The sequence below is a fragment of the Schistocerca americana genome, chromosome X, assembly GCF_021461395.2.
Source record: "Schistocerca americana isolate TAMUIC-IGC-003095 chromosome X, iqSchAmer2.1, whole genome shotgun sequence".
Taxonomy (NCBI): Eukaryota; Metazoa; Arthropoda; class Insecta; order Orthoptera; family Acrididae; genus Schistocerca; species Schistocerca americana.
Genome location: NC_060130.1, coordinates 255175613 through 255203316, shown reverse-complemented (window position 1 = coordinate 255203316; position 27704 = coordinate 255175613). Strand labels below are relative to the sequence as shown.

At 42.1% G+C, this 27704-nt stretch overlaps 1 protein-coding gene across 1 annotated transcript in view; it reads right to left on the bottom strand.

The window, feature by feature from the left end:
* The window catches only part of LOC124555947 (GTPase-activating Rap/Ran-GAP domain-like protein 3), a 694419-nt gene that overhangs the window by 93671 nt on the left and 573044 nt on the right, over positions 1 to 27704 (bottom strand). Inside the window, exon 13 of the mRNA XM_047129996.1 lies at positions 10753 to 10868. Coding sequence (XP_046985952.1) covers positions 10753 to 10868 — 116 coding nt within the window. The remainder of the gene's footprint in view (positions 1 to 10752; positions 10869 to 27704) is intronic.

The following is a 27704-nucleotide window of genomic DNA, read 5'->3' as shown; positions in this document are numbered from 1 at the left end:
AGTTCAGCATACATTCTTTCTGTTTTCATGCTTGAATGTGTTCGTTTTTGACGGACTGTCCACTGGGTCATCTTATGGGGGTGCGATGGGGAGTTTCTCTTGTCAGTTGCCGAGTGGACAGCGCAGCAGAATGCCATACGTGGGGTCCCGGTTGATTCCCAGCCGGGTCGGTGATGTTCTCCGCTCGCGGACTGGATGTTGTGTTGTCTTCATCATCATTTCATCCTCATCGACAAGCAAGTAGCCAAAGTGGCGTGAGCTAAAAATACTTGCACCAGGTGAACGGTCTACCTTACGGGAGGCACTTGCCACACTTGGTCTACACGGTAGTATCTCGCTGTCGTCCTCAGACATCAGCTGTATTGCAGAATGATACCATCTCTAGTTTGGAAATGTTTTATGATGTGCGGTAGCCACGGAGTACAACGCTCCATTTGCTTTAAAAGGTTAAAAATGGAAGGAGTCACAACTAACTAGCGACACCGTGTAAGGAGAAAACATCCACAATGTTCGTTGGAAGAGAAGGTAACTTTGGTTGACATACCTATAATTTTGTAGACGTGCAATATACTTGGGACAATAACTGAAGCATTCATTTTTCGGTTGCTTCAGGGTGAAAAATTGATACCATCCAAAAGCAACGATGCAGGACAATCATCGGCTTGTGACTTTTCGCTCTGGCTGTCGCCGCACCCGTCTCTTTCACCTTCGCCATCTTTGCTGGAGACAAAGATATCGATTTGTGCCACAGCCTTCACCCCATACCGAATGTGGTCTCCTATTGCTTCACATTTATTAGAATTTTTCGACCTTTGTTCGAATTCTACGTTTATTACTGGAGGTAACAGCGATCAAAAACCGAAAATCAGTTATTTCAGAAGCCTGTTATTGTGAGCAGTTTCAATAGTCAGGTTAAACTGGTGATGGGAAGAAATGGTGTACTGTCGCCACTCCTTCTTGCCGGGACGGAATTTGTGTAGAACATCTGTCTGTGTCTAGTGCTATCTCATGTGAAAATGTGAGAACATTTTCGAAATGTTTACAAATCATATAACGGAGGTTCAAATGGTTCAAATGGCTCTAAGCACTATGGGACTTAACATCTGAGGTCATCAGTCCCCTAGACTCAGAAACTACTTAAACCTAACTAACCTAAGGACATCACACACATCCATGCCCGAGGCAGGATTCGAACCTGCGACCGTAGCAGCAGCGCGGTTCCGAACTGAAGCGCCTAGAACCGCTCGGCCACAACGGCCGGCCGTAACGGAGGCGGGACGTGAGTACCAGCCCAGCCGGAACATTTATTTATTTATTTACTTCGTTGCTTCCTTTAGACTTACTCTCTATATTTATACAGGGTGTTTCCGTAAGAACGTGCAAAAATGTAACAGGACATAGAGAATGCTCCACTGAACAATTTGAGACACGGAACCTAGGGTCGGAGAAGCCAGCTTAAGCAGATATGGAAGTAAACTTGTCTACTGCTTTGTCTAGCATTACTGTTTTCCAGCTTATTTACAGCCAACATGCATACAAGTTTACAGGTATGGTGCTGTTTATTTACATTTACATTCTTCATTTCCTGCAAGCAAACAAGGTGGATGAGTCTGATTACCAATAAGTTATGATTCACTTTTTGTTTACTTTACTTGTCCATAAGATGGCTCCGTTTTAACGTACGAGGGTTATTCCAAAAGTAAGGTCCGGTTATAAAAAAAAAATCAAAACTAAAATGTTTTTTCAAAACAATTGTTTTATTTACATTCCTTACATCTTTATCTATTTTTCTACATAACTTCCATACTTATTTAAACATTTGTCACATCGTTCAACAAGCTTTTGAATGCCCATGTTATAGAAATCGGCCGCCTGTGACGATAACCAGTCCTTAACTGCTTCTTTCACTTCATCATCTGTGTCGAAGCGCTTGCCGCCGAGAAACTCCTTTAAGTAACGGAACAGGTGGAAATCACTTGGCGCCAGGTCCGGACTGTAAGGAGGATGGTCCATCTGTTCCCATCCAAATTTCTTGATCAGAGCTTGCGTTTCATTTGCAGTGTGGGGTCTGGCATTGTCATGCAACAACAAGATTCCAGACGACAAAAGACCACGTCGCTTATTCTGGATTGCACGTCGAAGTTTAGTCAGGGTAGCGCAGTAGGCGGCTTTATTAATCGTTGTTCCTCTCTCCATAAAGTCGACTAACAATACTCCACGTCTATCCCAGAACACAGTCGCCATAACCTTACGTGTTGAGATTGTCTGCTTTGCCTTGACCTTGACTGGCGATGACGTGTGACGCCATTGCATTGACTGACGTTTAGACTCTGGAGTGATGTGAGAAACCCATGTCTCATCCCCTGTGACAACATTGTCTAAAAGACTGTCACCTTCCTTATGATATCGCTCCAAAAAATCAAGAGCAAAAGCCATTCTTTTCATTCGTTGGGGCTCAGTAAGCAGCCTGGGAACCCAACGGGCACACAATTTGTGAAACTTCAAATGTTCAGACACAATTCTGTACAAAGTTGTTCTACTCACATTCGGAAAATGCATGTCTACGTCTGTAATAGTGAATCGGCGATCTTCACGAATTTTTTTGTCAACCGCATTGACCAAATCGTCTGAAATCACTGATGGTCGGCCACACCGTGGTTCATCGTGCACATTATCCCGTCCTTCATTAAAAGCTCGCACCCACTTGCGCACTTTACTGTCGCTCATTATGTTAGGACCGTACACTTCAGTAATCTGCCGATGGATTTCCGCCGCTGAATTGTTTCTTGCAGACAAAAACCGTATCACTTCCCTTACTTCACAATCGGCGGGCTGATCAATTGTCTTAAACATTGTAAAGTGACACTGTGAACTACACTCAGCAACAGTAACAAAGCGAATGGCGGCGTTTGACGCGCAAGGCTTGCCGGGAGTCGGCGCGCATGCGTGTTTTGTCATTGGCGCCAAATTTCAATAGTTACGGCGAATCGGACCTTACTTTTGGAATAACCCTCGTATTTACATCGTTACATGACAGACTGTGCTATGAATCAACGACAGATCCATTCATTACTCAGCGCTATTCAGAGACGTGTAGTACAATACGATTGAGCAGTACAGGTACAGTATCTCCTGGTCGCTGGATTGGAAGGGTCCTATTCCGTGGCCTGCGAGTCATCTGACCTGAATCCCCTTTTTTATTTCCTATGTAGATAGCTAAAGGCACTTGTGTATGAGACCCCAGTGGATATGGAGATGGAATTAGTTGCCAGAATTTTAGCTGCCTGTGATCTGATTCGAAACACACCAGGGATATTTGTCAGTGTGGGTCAGAAACTTGTTCGCCGATGTCATGCTTGCATTGAGGTTGATGGCCGTCAGTTTCAGCACATTTTGTAAGATACAGTACAAATGGTATGCTCATTGTGTCAGTGATGGTATTTGCAGTTTACTGTAACTAATGTAAATAAAAAAGTACACAGTAACGTGATTTTATTCCTATTATCTCCTTAAGCTGGCTTCTCCGACCCCAGGTTGATTACCTCAAATTGTTCAGTGGAGCATCATCTACGTCCTGTTAAATTTTTGCACGCTCTTACGGACACACCCTGTATAATAAGTCGTACGGCACTAACACTGCCAAAACCGAAATACCACTGCCGACCCCATAGTGAAACGGGAAAAAGTGAAGAAGACCTTGTAGTGATACGAATATACTGATTCGTTACCACAAAGCTGGACTTGTGATATTGAGGCCATGTTAGTTGTTTGTGAATATATTTTTCAAAACCGTCAATGACGTGAGCGAGGGAGATAACATTTGACTACCACGTGGCTCCTGGTCTCGTACTGGGAGGAGTTTTGTACAATTTCCGCTTATTGGGAGACGAAGTGAAAGCGAGGCCGTTAATTCAAACAAGGCAGAAAAGATACAGATATTGTCAGTCTCAGGCCTCGTGCTAGATCGATCTTTCCAGGAACTTTAACAGAGACAAATTATTCTGTTTTTCCTTTTGGAGGAGCGTGCCTGCTACACCACTGGGTTCGCAACATGGGAAGACTATCGTAAGTGCAGGTAGTTCTCTGAAATCAAACGCCGAAGACAGGCCAGGGATTTTCGAGACGGCACGAGAGATCACCCGTAGACGGGCAGTATTACAGGAGACGTGTGTTGCAGACGCCTCCGTGATGGCCGAACCTCTACCGGGTGATCAAAAAGTCAGTATAAATTTGAAAACTTAATAAACCACGGAATAATGTAGATAGAGGACCAAAAATTGACACAAATGCTTGGAATGACATGGGGTTTTATTAGAACAAAAAAAAAAAAAAAAAGTTCGCAAAATGTCCGACAGATCGCGCTGTACAGCAAAACTGCTACCGTGACGGGTGAGAGGTACGCCGATATGTTACAGAATCGCCTGCCTGGCTGATAAACACCTGCTGGAACGTACGATGTTTATGCAGGATGGCGCTCCACCCCATATTGCAAGACGCATGAAAGATCTCTTGAGCGCGTCGTTTGGTGATGATCGTGTGCTCAGCCGCCGCTTTCGTCATGCTTGGCCTCCCAGGTCCTCAGACCTCAGTCCGTGCGATTATTGGCTTTGGGGTTACCTAAGTCACAAGTGTATCGTGATTGACCGACATCTCTAGGGATGCTGAAAGACAACATCCGACGCCGATGCCTCACCATAACTCCGGACATGCTTTACAGTGCTGTTCACAACATTATTTGTCGACTACAGCTATTGCTGAGGAATGATGGTAGACATATTGAGCATTTCCTGTAAAGAACATCATCTTTGCTTTGTCTTACTTTGTTATGCTAATTATTGCTATTCTGATCAGATGAAGCGCCATCTGTCGGACATTTTTTGAACTTTTGTATTTTTTTGGTTCTAATAAAACCCCATGTCATTCCAAGCATGTGTGTCAATTTGTACCTCACTATCTACATTATACCGTGATTTATTCACTTTCCAAATTTATACTGACTTTTTGATCATCCCGTATTTGCGACGCGGCTCCATTCGGCACTGAGGTCAGTGTCGCCGCACCAATGCACGTTGCAGTATGAAGGCAAACTCTACGTACTTAGCGAAACCATGGGGCAACTGCTTCTCGTTTTTCTCCCGCGTTCATCGGATTTCTGTCCGTTTTTATCACTACAGCTTGTGCATTGAAAAGCATTAAGAATACATATAGTTTTACCAGACTTCCCGTGTTTTTTAATTCACTTTTACACCCAGCCAAAATAATAGATTGCCTGTTGCTATACGCATCCATCTTGCAGCCAGCATCGAGCTCCGGTCACGCTATTTCAGTCCAACCCTGCAACTAGGATCGAATCGATGCTCTTTGATCCAGAGCATTTCTCTTGCGATGAATATGTGCGTTTAGCCTTGCAGAGGAATCGCGCATTTACATTAATATGGTGAACATATTTTATTCTGTTATTTCACGTAGCCATACAGACGCATTCGGTGTCATGAGTTATTAAGTGAGCTCAGGTGGAGGCCGAAAAGCAGTACTTCGTTAGGCTTTTGACGTAAAATTATGCGAAATAAGTCGCAAGCTGTTTATGAAACATCCAGTAATGCTTGCCACTGGGTACCCACAGAAGAATAGAATGAGACTGTATTCGATTACTGTGTGTGGCTTCGGTTGATGCTTGAGCAGGTAAACAAGTAACATATAAAAAAGTTACATATAGTTACATACACGCGACGAAAAGACTTACGTTACATAATACTTATCAACATTATGGTCAAATAAATGAAATGGGTTCTTCCTCTGAAAATCCCCTCTCAGATTGTGCCCATCGTTGTCAACGTGGTCTGCTGCCGAACAAAATTCGTAATATCCACATTTTGATAATAGCTCACGAAAGTTAAAAAGGAAAACTTCAGTCGGAGACTCATCGCAAATTTTTTTTAAAAAAGTGATTACTTTGCAACCATAGTTATCCGTCAAGGTTCCGTAAAGCCTGCCGTATAGGTCTAAATCACTTAAAATATTAGTACAAAGGAAATATGCATATAAATAGCTTGCTTGGTTCTGTCCTGTATAGTTAAATAGAGATTGGTATTTTTAATAACATTAATTTCTGTTGCTTAATCAGTGATTATTACATTTATTCAAAAGCAGAGATTTAACCGATAATCGTGCAAGGAAATACAATAAACTTGTCTACAAAAATGTTTAAAGCAAAAACAAAGAATAAATGCAACTACGACAATGAAAGCTACGATTAATTTAACAATATGAGTGTAATGAGACTACTGAAATGATGAACGTACAAACCGCAATGAATGAAACATCACTCATTAAATAATTTATGATGGTTCACGCCTTACTGAAAATTAGAAAAGAAAGGAGACAAATGAGTTTTGATAAGAGTGGGCAGGCTATTGCAAAAGAAATCCATTAAGGCGAGAGTACAGCGAGGTATTCAGTTAACATTTATATAGGTAACTGATGTAAATGAAAAATATTACACATAATGCGCCATCAAAACTTGAATTTACCGTAGCATGGTTCGAATAATGCTTACAGCAGTACTGCTATATGCTGTATTTTTTGAAATCTAATTTCATGTATCATTTTAGCACTCTGACATGCTCATAAATCATATACATTGCGTTTTATGTATCTTTCAGTTCTCTTTTTCAATGTTCACTATCTTTCCTAAAATGAGTTACATTTTACTGATAATCGCCGTTCTTCCTCTGGAAGCCTGTTTTGGTAAAAAGATCTAGATCTTATATTTATGAGTCTCCGTTACGATTGTCGGTAACGTTAACAAAAAATTAAAATGAATCATTTTTCAGTGCAACAAGAAAGAGACTGGTGTATATTTTTTTCTGTCAGTAGCCTGTTTCAAATTACTTATTTCCCTTTAGGATCCTACTTATGTTGTCCGATCTCGCTTATCACCAGAAAGATATTTTACCGCATTCACTAATATCTAAGACAGCATTTGATTTATTCCAAACAATTCTCCACAATTAAAAGTTAAGGCAGACTAAGTCCTTCAGTCTCCGTTGCTCAATCTGTGATTATTGCAATTCTTTAGTTTACTGTTTTCCATGAATTTTATTCCATTAGCGTTTTGTTGAAATTTCTGTCTTTTGAAATCACGCATCATTGTCTTCGACAGAAAAGCAACTGGCACTAACATAAATAATGGGAATCCACAGACAATAACGCTGCTGTATTTTGCTTTTTTCAGTATTACTGATTAAGCGAAGGTAAAATTATTTTTGATTTTCCCATTACACGTCTGTACACACATACACAAGCAGTCTTCCTTAGGAAATACGGTTATCGGCGTAATTAGTAGCTCTAAATATTTGAAGCATTGCATCCTCACGTGGAGCATACGCACTGGCGTAGTGTTGTCTTCGTCGAACCTACAGTCACTGTATTTGATAACAGTGGGCAGAGAATAACACCGGACAAACTGCAAAAGTTCTCCACAAAAAACTTTTTCGGTTTACTGTTTTCTATGAATTTCTTTTCCGTTAGCTTTTGTTAAAGTTCCCATCTTTTGAAATTACGCTCCATTGTTTTTGACAGAGAAACATCTGACAGTAACATAAATAATGGGAATCCATAGATAGTAATGCTCAGGAATGACCCAGAAATCCGATATTACATCGTCGCTAGTTTTTATTTGATGATACAGCATCGTTTTTCGCTTCACAATGCAAGATAACAGCCCTTGAAGCACGTCGGATGGCCATCTTGATGTCGAAACGGAGCACGTGACCACTATGTTCAGAACAAAAATGGCTTTCGAGGACCTCAATTAAATCAATTTGTGTTATGTGGAGGAATATCCAGTAAAATAAGACGAACCTTAAACAGGAGAGTGAATATATTGGTGTCAGACTTCTTAAGAGAAAGAAAAAGCTGTTGGACTCTGTGATGGATAGTCATGTTCTCAGAGTCCCAAGTATTAATAATAATCCGCGTGCGTGTGGCAGTGATTACGCGATGAAGAAAATCTACATACTTAAATACAGCCTCATGAGTAAGCTAAGGATCTTGATTAAGCAGATGCGGTAACTGGTACATACTTTAAATTAACGTGACTCTGTCACTAAGGAGACAGTGGAAATTTGATCTTTGCAGACTGTGTGAATTTTCATGCATCCATATTTTTCCATGCTATGGTAATTTCTGCTATCAGGTTGAAACTCAGAATACATTAATATGACAGTCCTGTAATCATTTGTAGAGCCAGGCCGTAAGAGTATGGTAATTATCGAACAAGAGAGGTCTGAATCCCGTCCACCAACCCCTGCACGTCAGTCCGATTCCTTAGGCCATGCGCAGTAACGCAATGGATTCGTTCAATTAATGGCAATATTGTCGTGCACATGTGCCTGCTACAGCCGTCAGTGGCTGTCTTTCCCATTTGTCGTATCACCCTGCCATGACTCAGGCCGTCATCCATATTTATCCATGCTATGGTAATTTTTGCTATCAGGTTGACAGAATACATTAATATGACAGTCCTGTAATCATGCTGCAAATGGCGACACTATTATCAGGTTATTTTGAATAAGTCCTGTCATTCATGTTTCTACTTCTTTGCTTAACATTATTTATCTTCATTTACTATATCATCTTTTTGAATATACTCATAAACCCCATCACCAACTTATACTTCACTCTACTATTATTATAAAAAATGTTAATTAGCCATTGGCGTCCTTGTGCACACAGTGGATATACAGGACTAGTTACAAATGCCATCTGTACTGAAACTTTTTATGTGACGTTGTATTAATCCGAACTACTTAATAGTCCTTATTAAATAAAAAACTGGATATACAAAATTACCCTGTCAGGAGTTACATAATGATGTGGAATAATAAGTTTAGCATCTGCTGCTTCCTCATTATAGTTGTGTGGAAATAAGTTTCTATTAGGATTGCTGGTAGTATGGGACGAATAGAAATGGCTACGGTATACTGTCGTTTGTTCCAACGACTCACCTTTGACAATGTGAATGATCTTCTGAGCCTGTGCAGTTTCGAAGTTATTCAGACTTCGTATACAGAAACGTAGCGAATTAATTTTTGAAGACGGCTGTTAATCAGTCGTTTCAAATCTAAACTGTCTTAGCGTTGGTATGAAACCTTTCCGTTTTACAGTTTTAGACTTTTATCACCGGGAGATCTTGTATTAGTGTTAGAACTTATTTTCAGCCTGTCTTGAAGTCAAAATTATATAAATGTTTGTTATTTTAGATAACTGCTTCGTAATTTACCAATTCTTGGAAGATATCTTTGTCTTCATTGATTTTATAACTCTGTTAACCTTTTTTATACTGCAGTTTATTTCACATCTTAATTCTCATTATCTAACTATCTAATTGTCATTCAGACAAAAGAAGTTTAATGTGTATCTATGCGAGTCGCTATTAATATGCACAAAGAGGCTCTACTAATCCCGTCTTTTGCAGATCCATGAGAAGTTTCTTCTTTCTTTATGGTTTCAGATTTATCTCAGATAAGTTCCAATTACTTTGATCTATATCTTCCTGGACGAAGGCGATCTGAACGTTGATGAACATAAGGTTTTTGAACATAATATTTCGTTGCTTGCTCATTTGAGACATTCAGTTAAGGAAAGCAAATAGTACTGTTCTTGGTACGCTCTTTCCACCGTAATTCCTAGTGTTTACTTACAGTCAAATGCGTGAAATTCTTCTTCTGTAAATAGAATTGTTGAAGGATTTTCCACAAAAGTCTTTATTTACAAATTATTTGTGAAACTGATGAGATATATTTAATGGTTACGTTCACAATAAATGTTGTCTGATGTTTTGTCACGGCTTCTTACTTCTTATTATCGTCACACTGATACGTCTGAGAATATTCGATACATCTGAGAACACAGAATTGTAATAAGCTTGTTCCTTGCATCTTATTTAGACGGCACGATACATGTATGCAAGACATAGAATACTTTAATATATTTTCTTTCGTATGTTTTAATAACGTATTTAGCTGATCCTGAAGTAATCCATTTAACTGCTGATTATGAATCATTTAGCAAAGACATTTCTTTGTCACACTTGGTCTAACAATAATCTTTATGGTTCGGTCATTCTACAGTGGAAGAGTGTTGTATAACCTACTCCATAGCGTGGAAGTTAACAGAGAAATGGGTTTTCAGTGGTATTTTAAATGTTGGGCCTTATATATATGGCACACGAATAATAATTTTCTATCACGATTATAACGTCATTAAATGATCATGACAGAACACCTCTCATTACGAATGGTTACAGAAACAGGATAACGCAGAATGAAATAAAGGAGGAAAGAGCAGTAACTTTCGAACTTCTACCCTGGATGTTACTGCCACTCGATTCGCATTAGAATTTCAAGACATGGAAACATTTATGTTGAAATACATCGAAGAAACTCATAATTTATTGTTTATGCCAAAAATATTGTGCCTGCACGTAAAATATTAACCAGATTTGACATTAAAACTCTACAATACCATGGTTATAGCGAATGATAAATTATGAATTTTGTGATCTATTGAAAAGCGCATTAATGAAGTAGTAACAGGAATTTTGATTAATGATTATGTGCTGTAGCCTTTCTATGTTATTTTTTTAGAGACTCGTTTGGCAAATTAACTGTATATAGACTGAATTGGAGACCACGAAGAGATCTTCTGTATGTGACAATAAATGCTACAGGGGTAGAGTGGAGCGCTCACCCCTCTTCCTTCGATCATGTGTTCCGAGTAGAGGTCCTTGATGAGCATATCCAGTGTGCGTTCACGTTTCTGTGCAAATGTTGGCGTGTTGAAAGCTGCTTTTTCACCGTTGATCACTGCAACACACATGCAACTCCCCTCAACGACTTCGAAAGACACGGGAACAATGTAGGCTGCAGTTTTGCTGTGGAAAAATAGTGCTGACGAATTTGTACATTATCCAGGAGCATCACAGGTAGTAATTTCCGTTTCAGTTGCCATCGAGTATGGTGTTTAGACGAAATAAGCATTGCATATTCCAAAACAACTGAAAACGGAATTAAAGGAATAATACACTCCTGGAAATGGAAAAAAGAACACATTGACACCGGTGTGTCAGACCCACCATACTTGCTCCGGACACTGCGAGAGGGCTGTACAAGCAATGATCACACGCACGGCACAGCGGACACACCAGGAACCGCGGTGTTGGCCGTCGAATGGCGCTAGCTGCGCAGCATTTGTGCACCGCCGCCGTCAGTGTCAGCCAGTTTGCCGTGGCATACGGAGCTCCATCGCAGTCTTTAACACTGGTAGCATGCCGTGACAGCGTGGACATGAACCGTATGTGCAGTTGACGGACTTTGAGCGAGGGCGTATAGTGGGCATGCGGGAGGCCGGGTGGACGTACCGCCGAATTGCTCAACACGTGGGGCGTGAGGTCTCCACAATACATCGATGTTGTCGCCAGTGGTCAGCGGAAGGTGCACGTGCCCGTCGACCTGGGACCGGACCGCAGCGACGCACGGATGCACGCCAAGACCGTAGGATCCTACGCAGTGCCGTAGGGGACCACACCGCCACTTCCCAGCAAATTAGGGACACTGTTGCTCCTGGGGTATCGGCGAGGACCATTTGCAACCGTCTTCATGAAGCTGGGCTACGGTCCCGCACACCGTTAGGCCGTCTTCCGCTCACGCCCCAACATCGTGCAGCCCGCCTCCAGTGGTGTCGCGACAGGCGTGAATGGAGGGACGAATGGAGACGTGTCTTCTTCAGCGATGAGAGTCGCTTCTGCCTTGGTGCCAATGATGGTCGTATGCGTGTTTGGCGCCGTGCAGGTGAGCGCCACAATCAGGACTGCATACGACCGAGGCACACAGGGCCAACACCCGGCATCATGGTGTGGGGAGCGATCTCCTACACTGGCCGTACACCACTGGTGATCGTCGAGGGGACACTGAATAGTGCACGGTACATCCAAACCGTCATCGAACCCATCGTTCTACCATTCCTAGACCGGCAAGGGAACTTGCTGTTCCAACAGGACAATGCACGTCCGCATGTATCCCGTTCCACCCAACGTGCTCTAGAAGGTGTAAGTCAACTACCCTGGCCAGCAAGATCTCCGGATCTGTCCCCCATTGAGCATGTTTGGGACTGGATGAAGCGTCGTCTCACGCGGTCTGCACGTCCAGCACGAACGCTGGTCCAACTGAGGCGCCAGGTGGAAATGGCATGGCAAGCCGTTCCACAGGACTACATCCAGCATCTCTACGATCGTCTCCATGGGAGAATAGCAGCCTGCATTGCTGCGAATGGTGGATATACACTGTACTAGTGCCGACATTGTGCATGCTCTGTTGCCTGTGTCTATGTGCCTGTGGTTCTGTCAGTGTGATCATGTGATGTATCTGACCCCAGGAATGTGTCAATAAAGTTTCCCCTTCCTGGGACAATGAATTCACGGTGTTCTTATTTCAATTTCCAGGAGTGTATATCGTGTCTGGTCGAAAATATCAGATTACTTTTCTGATTATATGTTGTTTTCCTCGAGGAGGGATAGTGACCTGCGCTAGCGTCAATCGCCTTCCTGCAGTTTTATGAGAACGTAGCATTGCAGCCAATAACATGCTTTAATTTTTAGTTAGTGATGAGAGCTTGCTGTATCAGTATAGTTAATATAGATAGTCCCGTTGAAAGGATTAGCTTTTCTTCCATTTTTTCTTACTTCTGATATAATAATCAAATACGTAAAAATATAGAGCCTTTCTTGCTAATCTTTGTCATCGACGTTTGACGTTGCACCGTAGACTGTAATTATCCTGATTGGTACAAATTATGCGATGCCAAACATGGAAAAGTCATACAAATCAGACGTTTCGGCTTAAAATTATGGGATTTTTAACAACAGTGTAACAGAAACCTTATTGCTTCACAGGTATGACTCCAATGGGCTTAAGTCGAGAAATAGCTATTGAAGATACGCAAGACATTATCTTACAAATGTCATACATTTTATGAGTAACTGTCTAATAAGTGACGGCTAAAATCCAGAAGATTTCTGCGCTCTGCTGGAGGTCTATTGGACTCGCAATTGCTTGTGGAAACAGAGAAGTATCCTCTTGCTCGTTAGTTGCACCCATTCTCAAATCTCCTACCAGATGACAAGGAGAAATGAGGGAAGATAAGGTTTCTTAGAACTATACGAGCCAAAGTTACTTGCTCATGGAACGCGTCAATACGTAGTGCACAGAATGCTGATTAGAAAATTTATAAACAAAGAATTGAAGAACTAATAGAACACAAAAATACGAATCAATAATACATTACAGAAAAAAGTTCTCAGCTACTGCAAGGAACCCCTGTACAGAACAGAACTTCGACTTGAATACTTGGGTTGTATCACCCACTCTTTTTTTCAGTTCTGCTGGAGGTGTGCTGAAAAGGAAACGTGGTGAATAGTGCACACCTTTTTGTACAGTGGCTAAGGAAGTGTTATCTAAGTGTATGTCGTTTTCCTATGTAGTATTCACTGAATGAACGTTGCAGTCTCTTCTGAATGAACCAGTACTGTCAACATCAAATGTCGGGACGAAATATTTGCGCAGGGAGGGCAGAATTAGTCTTCTCAGACACAATATCAATGGCCTACCTAGTGATTGCGTCAGTCTGACCGCCTGTTTCTGGGCGAAGATACTTAGTGAGAGCACGGAGTGGCCCAAAATATTATACACTGAGGTAACAAAAGTCACGGGATAGCTATACGCACATATACAGAGGGAGACAGCGTCGCGTACACGAGTTGCACTCATGTGATACATGTGAAAAGGTTTCCCGTGTGATTATGGCCGCACAACAGGAATCGACAGACTTTGAACGCGGATTTGTAGTAGGAGCTATACCCATGGGATATTCCATTTCGAAAATTGCTAGGGAATTCAATATTCCGATATCCAAGAGTGTACCGCGAATACCAAATTTCAGGCATTATCTCTCACCACTGGCAACGCAGTGGCCAAACGGCCTTCACTTAACTGGTGAGAGCAGCGGCGTATGCGTAGAGTTGTCAGCGCTTAAAGACAAGCAACATTGCATAAAATAAATGGTTCAAATGGCTCTGAGCACTATGGAACTTAACTTCTCAGGTCATCAGTCCCCTAGAACTTAGAACTACTTAAACCTAACGAACCTAAGAACATCACACACATCCACGCCCGAGGCAGGATTCGAACCTGCGACCGTAGCGGTCGCACATGAGATAACCTCAGAAACCAGTGTGGCGTACAACGAACGTATCCATTAGGACAGTGCGGCGAAATTTGGCGTTAACGGCCTATGGCAGCAGACGACCGACGCGAGTGCCTTTGCTAACAGCTCGACATCGCCTGCAGCGCCTCTCCTGGACTCACGACCATACCGGTTGGACCCTAGACGACTGGAAAACCATGGCTTGGTTGGATGAGTCCCGGTTTCAGTTGATAAGAGATGATGGTAGGGTTCGAGTGTAACACAGACCCCACGAAGCCATTGACCCAAGTTGTCAACAAGGGACTGTACAAGCTGGCGGTGGCTCCATAATGGTGTGGGCTGTGTTTACATGGAATGGACTGGGTTCTCTGGTCAAACTGAACCGATAATTCACTGTATATTGTTATGTTTGGCTACTTTGAGATCTTTTGCAGCTACTCATCGACTTCATGTTCCAAAACAACTACGGAATGTTTATGGATGACAGTGTACCATGTCACTGGGCCACAGTTGATCACAATTGGTTTGAAGAACATTCTGGACAATTCGAGTTGGGCCATCCAGATCACCCAACATGAATTCCATCGAAGATTTGTGGGACATAATCGAGAGATCAGTTCCTGAACAAAACCCTACACCAATACTTTCGCAATTATGGACGGCTATAGAGGCAGCATGGCTCAATATTTCTGCAGGGGACTTCGAAAGACTTGATGAGTCCATGCCACGCAGCGTCGCTGTACGGCGTCGGGCTAGAGGAGGTCGGACACGATGTTAGGAGGTATCCCATGATTTTTGACACCTTAGTGTAGACTGGAAGTAGGCAAAGTAAACAAACATTCGTGTTGCAGTGTTACAGATAGTGGAGATTAGTTGATAGGGAGGATACCACTATCTCTTGAACTGACTGACTACATTCACACAACAAGTTTTTATTTTTACAAGAGTTCCGTTTCCGAAACTGTGGAACGTGTGGAACATGGGACCTTCTTTTGAAATGTTCTGAATGTTCCTTTCCTTGTATCATGGATGACTTGATAAGGGCGTCGCCAAATAATTTCGATATATACAAGTAATGGTCAGTACGTGTGCCGAGTGGCTGTAATTAAAGTTCAGCGACTCACATGGGCCCTGTGTCGGCTGTAGTTATGGTATGGAAGTGAAACTTGGTAGATATTCTAATGCGTTAATGCAGAACCGATTTACGCTGGAAAAAATTAGTTCCAATTTTGCCCACCAGGTGCGAATCTGATGCTGTTAATGCAACAAAGACGAATAGAAATGTTTCTATATGTAATGGATTAGGAACTGGACATGAGCAGAGAAGGCCAAAGAAGTGAGAAAGGCATAACGTTACTTTTATTATTAACTACTATTTACGCAATTTGTTCTATATGAGCAGCGGAGACGCCGAAGAGAAGGTGTACATTGCCAGACTTTCATCTGGTGGCCCTAAATTGGAAATAAATTTTTTCTAGCGTAAATCGGTATCGCATTAACGCATTAGCATATGTTGCCGGACAATAATTATAGTCCACACTGGAGTACCTGCACTTAATTATTCCAAAATGGTATTTTCGGAAGACTCCGAAAACTGATTACTGAGTACTGTGGCGAGATTTAGCCAATGGATGAAGATATTGCGAAAAAAGATTGTGCCAGTCAGAAGGGAATTTAAAAATTGAATTGGCTGCAGTTACCCAGAACTCTAGAAACACTGTAGACGTAGTTCACCAAATTTTCTATTTTGATGTTTCGATTTCACAAACATCGTGGAGTAACATTGTACGATAGAGAATAGTTAACAGAACAAAAACAACTCTCATCTACATCTGCAAATTAGCTACTATCAGTTATAAAACTGTATTATTTGCAGCGGAAGCGCAAATTCAGGCCTTGAAGTGGGAATGGTAACTTCTTATTTACTTCATTTGTTGACATCTCACAGTGGAAATACCGATGTCTGCAGTTGATCACAACATTCTAATACATAGGAATTGAAGTACGGCAGACTAAAAAACAAAAAATGAGAACTTGTAATGTGACGACTTAGGTGGATAGTTTTGCGAGAGAATTATAGACAAGACGCTAGGCAGTTTGAAACGTAAGTAGAGGATCATTCAAACTAATGAAACAAATCCATTTTTTGCAGTAAATCACAATACTGGTGGTAGACTCAAACATCGAGAAGCAGCCAGTCAGCAATGACACAAGACTTGGAGCGAGAGTTGCTGAGAGGTAACGGACCAGCACAGCACGCTGGCCAGCAGAACATAGCTCACTGTCAGAGACTTGAGAAATGACTACGCCGATACGTATGCCCACTCGGCACTGTTTCTCTCGGAAGACTAATATCCTACATTTTTCAAAAAGATCGATTGACTGTTTTCCGTTCCAAATCTTCCGCATACTTCCATTATATAGGAATTCCGTTGCTGCCGGAACGTCCTGCATAACATTAATGCCTTCTTTTAAAAGATTTGCGTTTCTAGTACATCAGTTCAAATAATTTAGTGGGATTCTGGTACAGAAGTGCAGCTGTCATTGTGATCCATTATTGATCGAGTGCGCAGGCGTATTAGTGGAGGATTACATTTTAACAAGTGCAAGAACGCTTTAGTAACAATGTAATTTGGTTTTAATAACAAAAATTATTTTGTTTTCCTTTTGTAGCTTCCTGTCCACATTGTTGTCAAATGGCAACATAAGGTTTAACCTCATAGATCAAAATAATTTTCTACTAAGCAATAAACATAAATTAGTGCGAAAGTGAAGTTTCTAGTTTCAAAACAATTACGTCCACTCCAGGGAATATTTGTGGAATAAAGCAAAAAATACATTTCCAGAAAAGATAATAAACCAATAACGAGGGTAGCAAATTCGAGCAACAACAGCAGAGAAATGGAGCAGTGACGTATGGTGTACTGCTAAAACCAGCAGAGAATTGCTTCATTTCGAGATTCCGTGCCTTTAGACGGTTACTGTTGGGTGCTCATGGTGCAAAAACCTCAGGATAGGTCCAGTTGCTGAATGTGTAGGTAAGGGAAGCATTGGTAACTTTATTAGGAAAGGTGTAGTGAAGAATCCAATGTAAACAGTAGCACACCCTAATATGCTGAATTAAATACAGGTTTAGCTACAAAACCTTTCAACATTAATTAGTATCAAAGCCAAAATTATGACTGCGAAAGAGTTAATTGCATCAACTTTGTAGCCTGCGCTGCTAACTTGTCACTGTTTGTTTAAATGAACTAGGTGGCGGTGGCCGTACTTGTTTCAGACAATCAAGCGAAATGCATGTAGTCTTTGTTATTTTATGGCTCTAATGGTACAAGGGCAAGGTGAAAATTCTTGACCTTGTGCAGAGATGGCACTGACAACGATTAAATGATTGTGTTTGTAACGTTGGTAAATGTTGTATAGTAATATAAACCAAGTCTCAACGTGATTTTCGAAATAAGTTAATTCGTGTGGCTTTCTGAAATATTTGTAATGATGTGTGTTTCGTTCCAGTGTTATCCACTGTAATACCGTATCTTTATAAAATACTTTATTTCGGACGGTTCATCGCCAAAGGAAATTCACTCAAGGTTTCTAAGAAGTATGCACCTTCATTTTCTACAGTCAATAAATGAATTGTTAAATTCAAATGTAACTGTACTTCTGTTGAAGGTGAGCCAGGTGAAGGATGACCAGAAACTGCAAGCGATGAAAAAATGGAGAAAGTGCACAATGTGGCACTGGAAGGTCTCCAGTTAATGGTGTAGGAGTAGCTGATGGCACAAGTATATCGAACTGAAGGGTTCGGTACATTTTAACAGAAGAATTAACTATGAGAAAAGTTTTTACAGAATGGATGCCCTATGTCTTGAGTGATAGCCATAAGAAAATGCGAAAACGGATGTTTGGGGCGGCATGAAGAGAAATGAATCGACATGGTGTGCCAATTTATGTCAGTGGACATGTCACGGTTTAACCATTTCACAAAACAGCAACAGAAGATGGATTAATGAAGGTGACCCGGCAAAAAAAAAGTGTGCGTTTCATGTATCGCAGGATTATGGCCACTGTTTTCAAGGACGAAAGGACTCGTTACCATTTACCACCTTGAAGATACTAAGCAAATGTGCTGGTGCAACTGACTGGAATGAACGATAAAGCCTGGATTGAAAAAAAAAATCATATTTATTCAAGACCATGCACCTGTTCACAAAGGTATTTTGAAGCGGGAAAACTGAGGGTTTCGAAACACGAATGTTTGAAACATTCACTCCGTTTAAAAGATTTGGCGTCCTCTGTCTTCCACCTGTTCCAGCATCTAAAGGGACTGATGCTTCGGAAACTTTTGGAGGCTCATGAAAAAGTTATGACAGTATATTCTGCAGATATTTTAAAATCAGAGGTAGAATCTACTCACTCAAGAGGCTGGATAACCAGCACTGACTTACAAAAAGGAAAAGTAATGGACAGGTGCGAGTAGGATTCACGCTCCGAGGGTTCATGCAAACTTAATTATGTATTCTGACAGTTCCTCCGCTCTGGGAGTCGATAATCTCAATGATTTTTACGTGTTATACGGATTGATACTGGCAAGAAATCGGTTCCGGGAATTCCAAGACTCTCGAGAATGTTTTAATTTTAAGAGCTTTTAACATTACAGCGCGTCAGCAATCGTGAATAATTTAATGATTATAAAGAATCCACCTCGATTGCTAATAGAAACCGGATGTTGACCTAGGTTTCGGCGAGGATAACCACGCCTTCTTCTAAAGAGGCAGTCTTGCCAACTTTCATGATTCTAAGTCAACGGGAAGTACGCTGTAGGTTTTAATGAGTGAGTTTTCGAGTGTCAAAATACGTGACATAAATGGTCGTGTCTTTTGACAGCATTGACTTAGAAGATTCAGTCCTTTACATTTCCAAGGGACCGTAGACCTTAGTATGTGACATAAATTTCAACTTGATACGTCTAACGTTCCTGAGAAAATTGGTTTTTAACAGTCGGACAGACAGAAAGATAGACGGACAACGAAGTGATGCTCTAAGGGTTCCGTTTTTACCGACTGAGGCACGGAACTCAATGTTTCAATTTTGCCTTATGTATATGAAACTACCTCTGATAAAATGGAAAATCTTGAAATGTTTAACCGACAACAGCAACGTGTGTGCGTAAAATGCTGTTCTAAATTGTGTGAAATGGTAAGAGACAAGTTCTCACAATAACAACAACAACAATAATAATATAATGCCAACGATTCAACATGTCTTTATTGACCCCTGCTTGGATCAGACATAACTACTGAAATATCATTTGCGGATCGAGAGCGGCCGAAAATCGATTAATGATGATAGAAAACGGCAGGAAGGACCAACACGATCATGGAGATCAACGAGGTAGCGTTCTCCACTATGTGATCTTTCCGTTGTTGATTGTAGAACGTTACAATTGTATCTCCAACGCTGCATCTCGTTTACCCCTTGACTGTCAGTTTGATGTGACAGGCACATGTGCACACGGCAGTTAAGTGCTGACGCATGTAGTGCAATATTCAATTTTTAATAATAATGACATGAAAACGGTTTCAAGGCACCCATAATATCAGAGAGGACAAAATCGGAGGAGGAGGAGAAGATTAGTGTTTAACGTCCCGTCGACAACGAGGTCATTAGAGACGGAGCGCAAGCTCGGGTGAGGGAAGGATGGAGAAGGAAATCGGCCGTGCCCTTTCAAAGGAACCATCCCGGCATTTGCCTGAAGCGATTTTAGGGAAATCACGGAAAACCTAAATCAGGATGGCCAGAGACGGGATTGAACCGTCGTCCTCCCGAATGCGAGTCCAGTGTGCTAACCACTGCGCCACCTCGCGCGGCGGAGGACAAAATCCTTTGATGTTGATCACAGGAGATGGTATACACTGTGATGGATCACTAACGATCCATGTGCGCAGATACATGGACGCAGGAAGGGGTGCAAATGTCTGTTTATTTTGTTGTGTTGATAAGCAGTGAAACACGTAGAGCGTGATTTATTAATGCTTATGTGGCTTAGGTAAATGTTTGGGACAGGACTTCACGTTAAAAAGCGTGATTTCCCCAGTGGTTTCGCTGGCCCTCCAGAGTGGGGGATGAGGTGCTTGATGGCCGAGAGAGAATGTCTCCTATATTGATGACCATTGCAAAAATGGCGAAAGGCACGCATACGGCCACATAAATATGATAATTACCAAATCCATTACGGGCGAGTGCCGATCCAGAGAACGCGAATATCGCAAGAAAAAGAGACTGTGGGTGTGACTGCACCGAAGCAAACAGAGGAGATATATGGAAGGAAGAAAGATGGAAATCACCGAACGTGGAATGTAGTCCGAAGACTGTTGTGGCTTCCTCTGGACTAACGGTCAGGGTCTTCCGTACGATGATGAATTTTTTTTGGATTGTACACTTATCCGAATGGATTCTTGTGTTTGATAATAGATGGTATCATTGTTCAGGGGCATTACTTGATCAATAATGAGTCTCATTGGCCAGTAGATAGTTTAGATCCAAATGGAAGGTATAGACTCATTCAGAGCAAAAGAGGTGGGACTGAAATGTGAAAGAGCATGAGGGCAATCTGCGTCAGGCCCGGGAATGTTAAAACCTGTGAATGTCAGAAATAAATTAGCTACAGAACTTGGTCATGAACTAGAGAGATATTAAAACAATTCTGTAACTTAAAAAAAAGGGCAGGGCAACTGTTCGAGTTTGTTCTTTGTTTGTGAAAATAGAACTGTAGAAGTTTTTGATATCGTCAGTGGAGAAATGAAATACGTGTGTAGTCATAAAATCTACCACAGTGTACGAGCATGAAATTATCTTATGCAGTCAGAGTGATATGGTTAAGAACCGTATTGGAAAACTTGTTAACCTTGTCTCGAGGGTAGTAGGAAGGTTGATGACTCTATATAATTATTGAAAGTGATAGTATAGAACAAGACCACGGATCGAAGTTTGCTCCTGATATATACTTTCGGCTGGTGTCTCATCACCACGTAGTCACGGCTTTGCGTGTTGTGGAAGTAATATCGTAGTTGCGACGTAGTAGGCTGCGCAGCGTTCAGCATCGAAGAAGAAAGAAAATCACAGTACAAGCATGTTCCACACAAGTTCGTATCGGCTTAACGTGCAGTAAAAACGAATTTTATCTAGTGTACACTAAAGACGTAGTGAACAACTGGTGAATACTAAGACGCGTACAATACCAAATTGCTGCTGCAGAACAACGCCGAGGAGAAGCTCCTGTACCTGGGTACGGAATATGTGTAAAACGTGTAGTTGACAGGAGAGCATTTCGTCACTTTGCCGACACCTAGTTGATACACGAAATACAGTGACTGTTGATGACTCACATTAAGCGAAGAAGTACTACCAAGATATGTAATCCATGTCTCTAATTGTCATCCAACAAAGAAACGGATTCATTGCAACTGTGATCCTATGAAGTGAAAAGAAATTTTTCCAACAGGATGTTATCCCAACATGGTAGTCAAACTTTATACATGAGCTGCCATTACAGCTGGTGGCTGTGGTGTTACGGGGTTGAGATGACTGAATGGCACACGCTCAATATTGCTTAACAAGGAAAAGTATGCATCGTTACTAATGGGCATTTTATGGTTAATGGAATAATACCGAGGTTTCCACCGAGATTAACTCCAACGAGAGAAGAAATGGTTCAAATGGCTCGGAGCACTATGCGACTTAACATCTGTGGTCATCAGTCCCCTAGAACTTAGAACTACTTAAACCTAACTAACCTAAGGACTTCACACACATCCATGCCCGAGGCAGGATTCGAACCCGCGACCGCAGCGTTCAAGCGGTTCCAGACTGAAGTGCCCAGAACCGCACGGCCACACCGGCCGGCCAACGAGAGAAGAATCACCTCCCAACAAAGTCATACTTTTGAGCTTCTGAAACACGACTGCGAAATTTCGATTTAAATAAGAGCACTCCTGCACTAACTTATGACCAGGGACCGTACACAGCAATCTGTTTTGCATTACAGTGTTTATAGTTCTTTCTGTCATCACAATACGAATTATTAGGAGGGTAGTATTTGAAAGAGTCTGATAAAAAATTTCATAAAATGCTCTCTGCGATGTAGTTCTTACGCCGTGGTTGAGATGAAGATAGCTTACGCCTGTATGTACGAGAATGTGTGAGGGCTGCGGCACAAGAAAAAAGAAGGTAGGTTTAATATATGAAAACATCTGTGGACTACTTATTAATGAAGTTATGTACTCTGGAAGTTATATATAAAGCATTGAGATTTACAGCAATATTTGTTGGAGAGTAAAAAATGGCGAATAGATGGGCCTGAGCTATTCTGGTGTTGCGTCATATCATTACAGTAGAAAAACTGCAGGAAGGCGAGCAGACTGCTGCCATATACAGTCTAAGTGGCTCAGACCAGCTCGAGGCCGATTCATAAATAGACACAGCAGGCGCATGTCTGCTTATGTAGGAACGTTAGTTTTCGTTATGAATCTGTTGCTAACATCTTAGTTCGGATTGCACAGCTATTTATTTCTTTAAGCAATAAAACATAATTTACTGTATAATTGATAAAAGCAATCAGTTTTAATAATTCGTCATGAATTCACTATTCAATTATTAAAGCTGTTACACATTTGATGTTTGTTTTATGTTGCGACGTGAAGTAATGATAATCGCAACATTATCTGCTGGCTGTTTCCTGTCCTACTGGTGATCCTTTAACGCAAATTATGTAACACAAAGGAAACTTAAATAAAAGGAGTCATTCCTCCACTAAAGGAGATAAATATTAGTGCACATGCTGTACTACGTGTCAACTGGCCGTCCCACGACGTGCGTTTTTCACTCTCATTCCGGCGAATTACTGTGACTTAAGGCCTCCTTTAGTTTTGTTACCTTCTTTGAGATAGTTATGTTACTGCTCACTCGGATTGTGCTATCCAAGTTTCTTACCATCGTTATAAACGTTCACTCATCTTGCTTCTTTATCTTTGTTTGTTCGTTTACTGTGTCTAACAGTGTACTACGGTTGGATAAAAAGTAGTGAAAACACTGTTATAATTCATACCAGACTTTACTGACAGACGTTCACCGTCTTACATGCCCTCAATACAACAATCCCGCATCTTTATAACCTTCCCTCATACAGGTGGAAGGCGCCACACACTGTCAGCGCGTCCATCTCTGTCGATGTCTCGCAAGGACCGCCCCCTGGCGCGGATGATGTCTCCCTTGTGCTGTAGCACGTGTCACGAAGAGATTCCTCCATTTTGCTGAACAGGTCGTAATCGCACGGACTGATGTCGTGTGAATACGGCGGAGGTGCCAGTATCTCCAACTACAAAGTAAGCAGGAGCTCCTGCACGGGGTTCGCAGTGCGCATTGTCATTAAGGATGATAAGATGCAGTACCAGATGGTACCGTCGCTTTCCTCTCAGTGGGGGACGATTGTGATGTGATCCTTGTTATATCCACCAATTAACACCCATGTGCGAACAAAAAAATTTTATTAGGTGGAGCAAGGCCACCGCTCAATTTTACAAAAAGACAAACTTTCTTCGAAAACAAAAGGCTTCTTCTCCTACCAAAATTTTATAACAAACCAAAGAATATGCCACCTTATTGAATTGAAATATTAGCAACTGAAATGAATTTACTTTCCTTTGTTGGGTTTTCTCAAGACGCTTTCCGGCAGATGCCGAGGAAGTAGACGGGCGCAGAGTCCAGGGTCGATGGCCGGCGTAGCGAAGACGTGGTACCTGGACGTTCCGGCTGCGTCGAAGTATCTCCCGGGCGGCAGTCCGCGGCGGGGCGAAAGACGCCTGTTTCCATTTCTTCCGACTATTTAACACGGCAGCTGCAGTCTTCCTCCGCTGATTCCGGAGTGATGATTGGCGGCCGTTGGCGATCCCTGACTGGTGAATGGTGATATCATAGTGTGACCGACCATCCGCGCCGGAAAAAATGCTCGTGCGCGTGCGTAGTTCGCGGCTGACTGAATGTTTGGCGGGAACGCCTCTAGCGCCGGCTGGCGGAACGCGCCGGCACTAAGTTGCAGGCGCCGCTTAACTCTGCCACGGTAGCCGACCGTTGCGTTTGTGTGGCTGTACGCGCCACGGCAATCCTCACTTTGGTGGGGCGAGTAGAACCAGGGTGTTTCCAATCACTGGATTGTCTTTTTAATCGTGGTTCGCACAACCGAACGCTGATTTCGTCCATCGTGACGATCGTTCCAAGGGAGACTTCCCTTCCCTGTGGCACCCACTGAGCAATTCCTCTACAAGTGCATAAAGATACCATTGTTACACCTCGGTCATTGAATGCGGTAGCCGATTCGACAGAAGATATGCGTGCCAGAGGGCGGTCCTTGCGAGACATCTACAGAGGACATCTGTGTCGAGGAAGGTGACCGAGATGCGGGGCGATTATATTGAGGATATGTAACACTGTGAACGTCTGCCAATAAAGTCTGGTATGAATTATAACAGCATTGCCACTACGTTTTATTTAACACATGTTAACGCAGAATATCATGAAAATTTTCTTCGTCATGGAAAGGAAGTAAGAACTGGATCGAAATAATGAGAGAAGGAACTGTGGAAAGGAGGGGGAAGCGGAGGGAGGGAAGGAAGAAGAGCAGAGTATAATGTTCAGTCGACAGTGTAGTCATTAGAGATGGAGCACTTGCTTCATTGGACAACAATGGCGAAGAAAATCGGCTGTAATCTATTCCAGCATTCACCTTAAGTCCTACAGGGAGCCAACAGGAAAACTAAAACTTGGCGGACGGGCAGGGATTTGTATCCTGCTCCTGCCGAATACGAGTTCACTGTCTTACGTACTAAATCGTCTCGCTCTGTGGTTTGAAATGGAGGATTAAAACACAGGGTTTGATGTCTCTCAGACGCAGATGAAATTAGGTACTGAGCACAAAATCTATTGTGTGAAGATGGGGAAGGGAATTTGCACTGGCCCTTTTGAAGTTATCATCCCGACATTTGCTTGAAGGGAATTACGGATTTCATACAACACTTAAATCAGAACCGTGGGAGCGACATTTGTATCTCACAGATCTCGGATAAGAGTCTGCATCCCAGTGATTAAGCCACGTCACGCGGTAATTCGATAGAGTGAGCTGCGTTGTGTCTAGCTTTATTAATTTCAGTTCTTTATTCGAGCGGTCGTTTCTCGTGCATTGACTGCCAGCATCTCTTTATCGGTTAGAGTAGAAGAATATTGCAGAGGTGTCGTTTCCAGGATGGTACTTTTTTTTTTTTTTTTTTTAGTTAAACATCCATCTTAAGGGTTTATCGTAATTTTGACATTGCACAACAAATTTAAAGGATCACTTTTTCGAAACACAGTAATTGTCTCTCATTTCGACGCATTAGTTTGAAATTTGGCTCGAAGATGCCTACAACCTTTCTCTGTAATGGCGCAATAGAGTGGCGCACTGCAACGTCACGCTCGAGATCGGCGATGCTTCAAACAGCAAGGTGTCCAGATACGAAAAAAAACAGCTCTGACATTCATGTGAACTGTATTGAGATTAATGATGTCACACTGGTACCAAATTTCACTACAATTCTGCCCAACTCCACCGTGCACGTATCACACGATGTGAAGGTCGTCATACCCCCTCTTAGCCACAATTCACCCCTTCTTTTGATGCCTCAGCGATAGAGGTTAGAACCTCGTTGAAATCTCGCAGTTTCCTTATGGGTGGCCGAGAAAAACTTTTCAGACTTACCACTGCTCAGAGTTGAGACGTTAAGGCCTCAGGAGATGGCATAAAGGGCGTTAGTGAAACCACCCCTTCGCTTGGGGCGTTGATTCCCACACGTTTCACGCTCTACAACGACACTTCTCAGTGTGATAAGCAACAGGATGATGATCTTGACAACGTTCGACCTTGCTGCCGCCTCATGAGCGTTTCAACCCTACTTTTAGGACATCGTGGGGCTGCAACCCCATTGGACGTGATCTGACCCCTTTGGAGTGTAGTGCGACCGCAATTTTTGCTCAGCTGTACAGCTTGGAATCACTAGGGACTGGTAAAAACCAATGGGAGAAACCTCAACGTGATCCGAAGCAGCAAGAAGTTCATACGCTTTTCATTCCTCCTTTATCGCGCCCTACTATAGCATGATCACGGAGGATGCAACATTAAGATGTGCATGAATAAAACGGCAAAGGGTCCCTCTAAGAAACTCTTCCCCCCCCCCCCCCCCCCTAACAGTTTGGCAACACCCTTGGTGCCACCCAGGCACCTTGGTTGAGCACGTTACATATGTACCTGTCAGAAGCTTCGACACACATTCTACCTTGCTACTGCTCTAGCGCCTGAAGGCAGGCAAGCACTACCTGAGGGGTTGGGCAGAATTGTGGTGAAATTTGGTGCCAATGCGACATCATTAACCTCCTCATGGCTCACATGAAATCTCTAGTGGCCTATTTTCCTTTTTGCATATGGCGACACGTTACTGTTTGAAGCGTCGCCAAGCCCGATGGCGGCTTCACAGAGCGCCACGCATTGGCATCATTACAGAGGAAGGTAGCAGGCATTTTTGAGCCAAATTTCAAACTTATGCGTCGGAATGGCAGATATTTACACGTTTTCGAAGAAGTGATTATTTAATTTTGTTTTGCAGTGTATATTCACGGGTTTAGCACGCAAACCAGCAAGTTTATACAGTGTGAAGGACGTTCCATTCTCTTTGAAGCTTCACAGCACCAAAATCTTTATGTGATATCACCAATACAACAATGACTGTTTTTTTATTATGTTACTAAATCCTTCGTCCCACATCTCAGGTTTTGGTATGTATGTCACTTTCATTCTGAAGGGTTTTTCTCTTTTTTGATTTGTTCCGGAAAAGAATTTTCATCCATGGCCTGTCTAATTGAACTTGGGTTAACTCAGTTTTGAACGTCAAATTCTTTCACAAATTTTCTTGGCACCGTTGTAAAATCTCGCTGGGTATGTAATTTGAGTAGGAGCTTCGAATGGTTTGCTATGTTGTTTCTGAATAGCAAATGTGGTATCAAATTTTAAATATGTTTTATGGACATTATGTGCATATTAGTTTATCGAACGCCCTTGAGACTTTCCGTTTACTGTAGTGAGTAATTTTCGTACACAATCTTTCTAGTTGTGTAATCTTTATTTCAAAGATCGCACAATCATCGCCTGTATCAAAAGAGTTGTGTTTATTGGGGATTTGAACTTTATTAAAAGGCCACCAATTACGCGTAATGCCATTCAGAATTCATAAAAATTCGATGCATTTCCTGTGTTACTCGTGAGACCCCTTTTTGGTACCTTCATAATGGGTGCTGATGCTTATTTGTATAAAGGTTGCGCATCGCGTACCTATCATTTTTCCAAGTGACTGCTGAAGTAT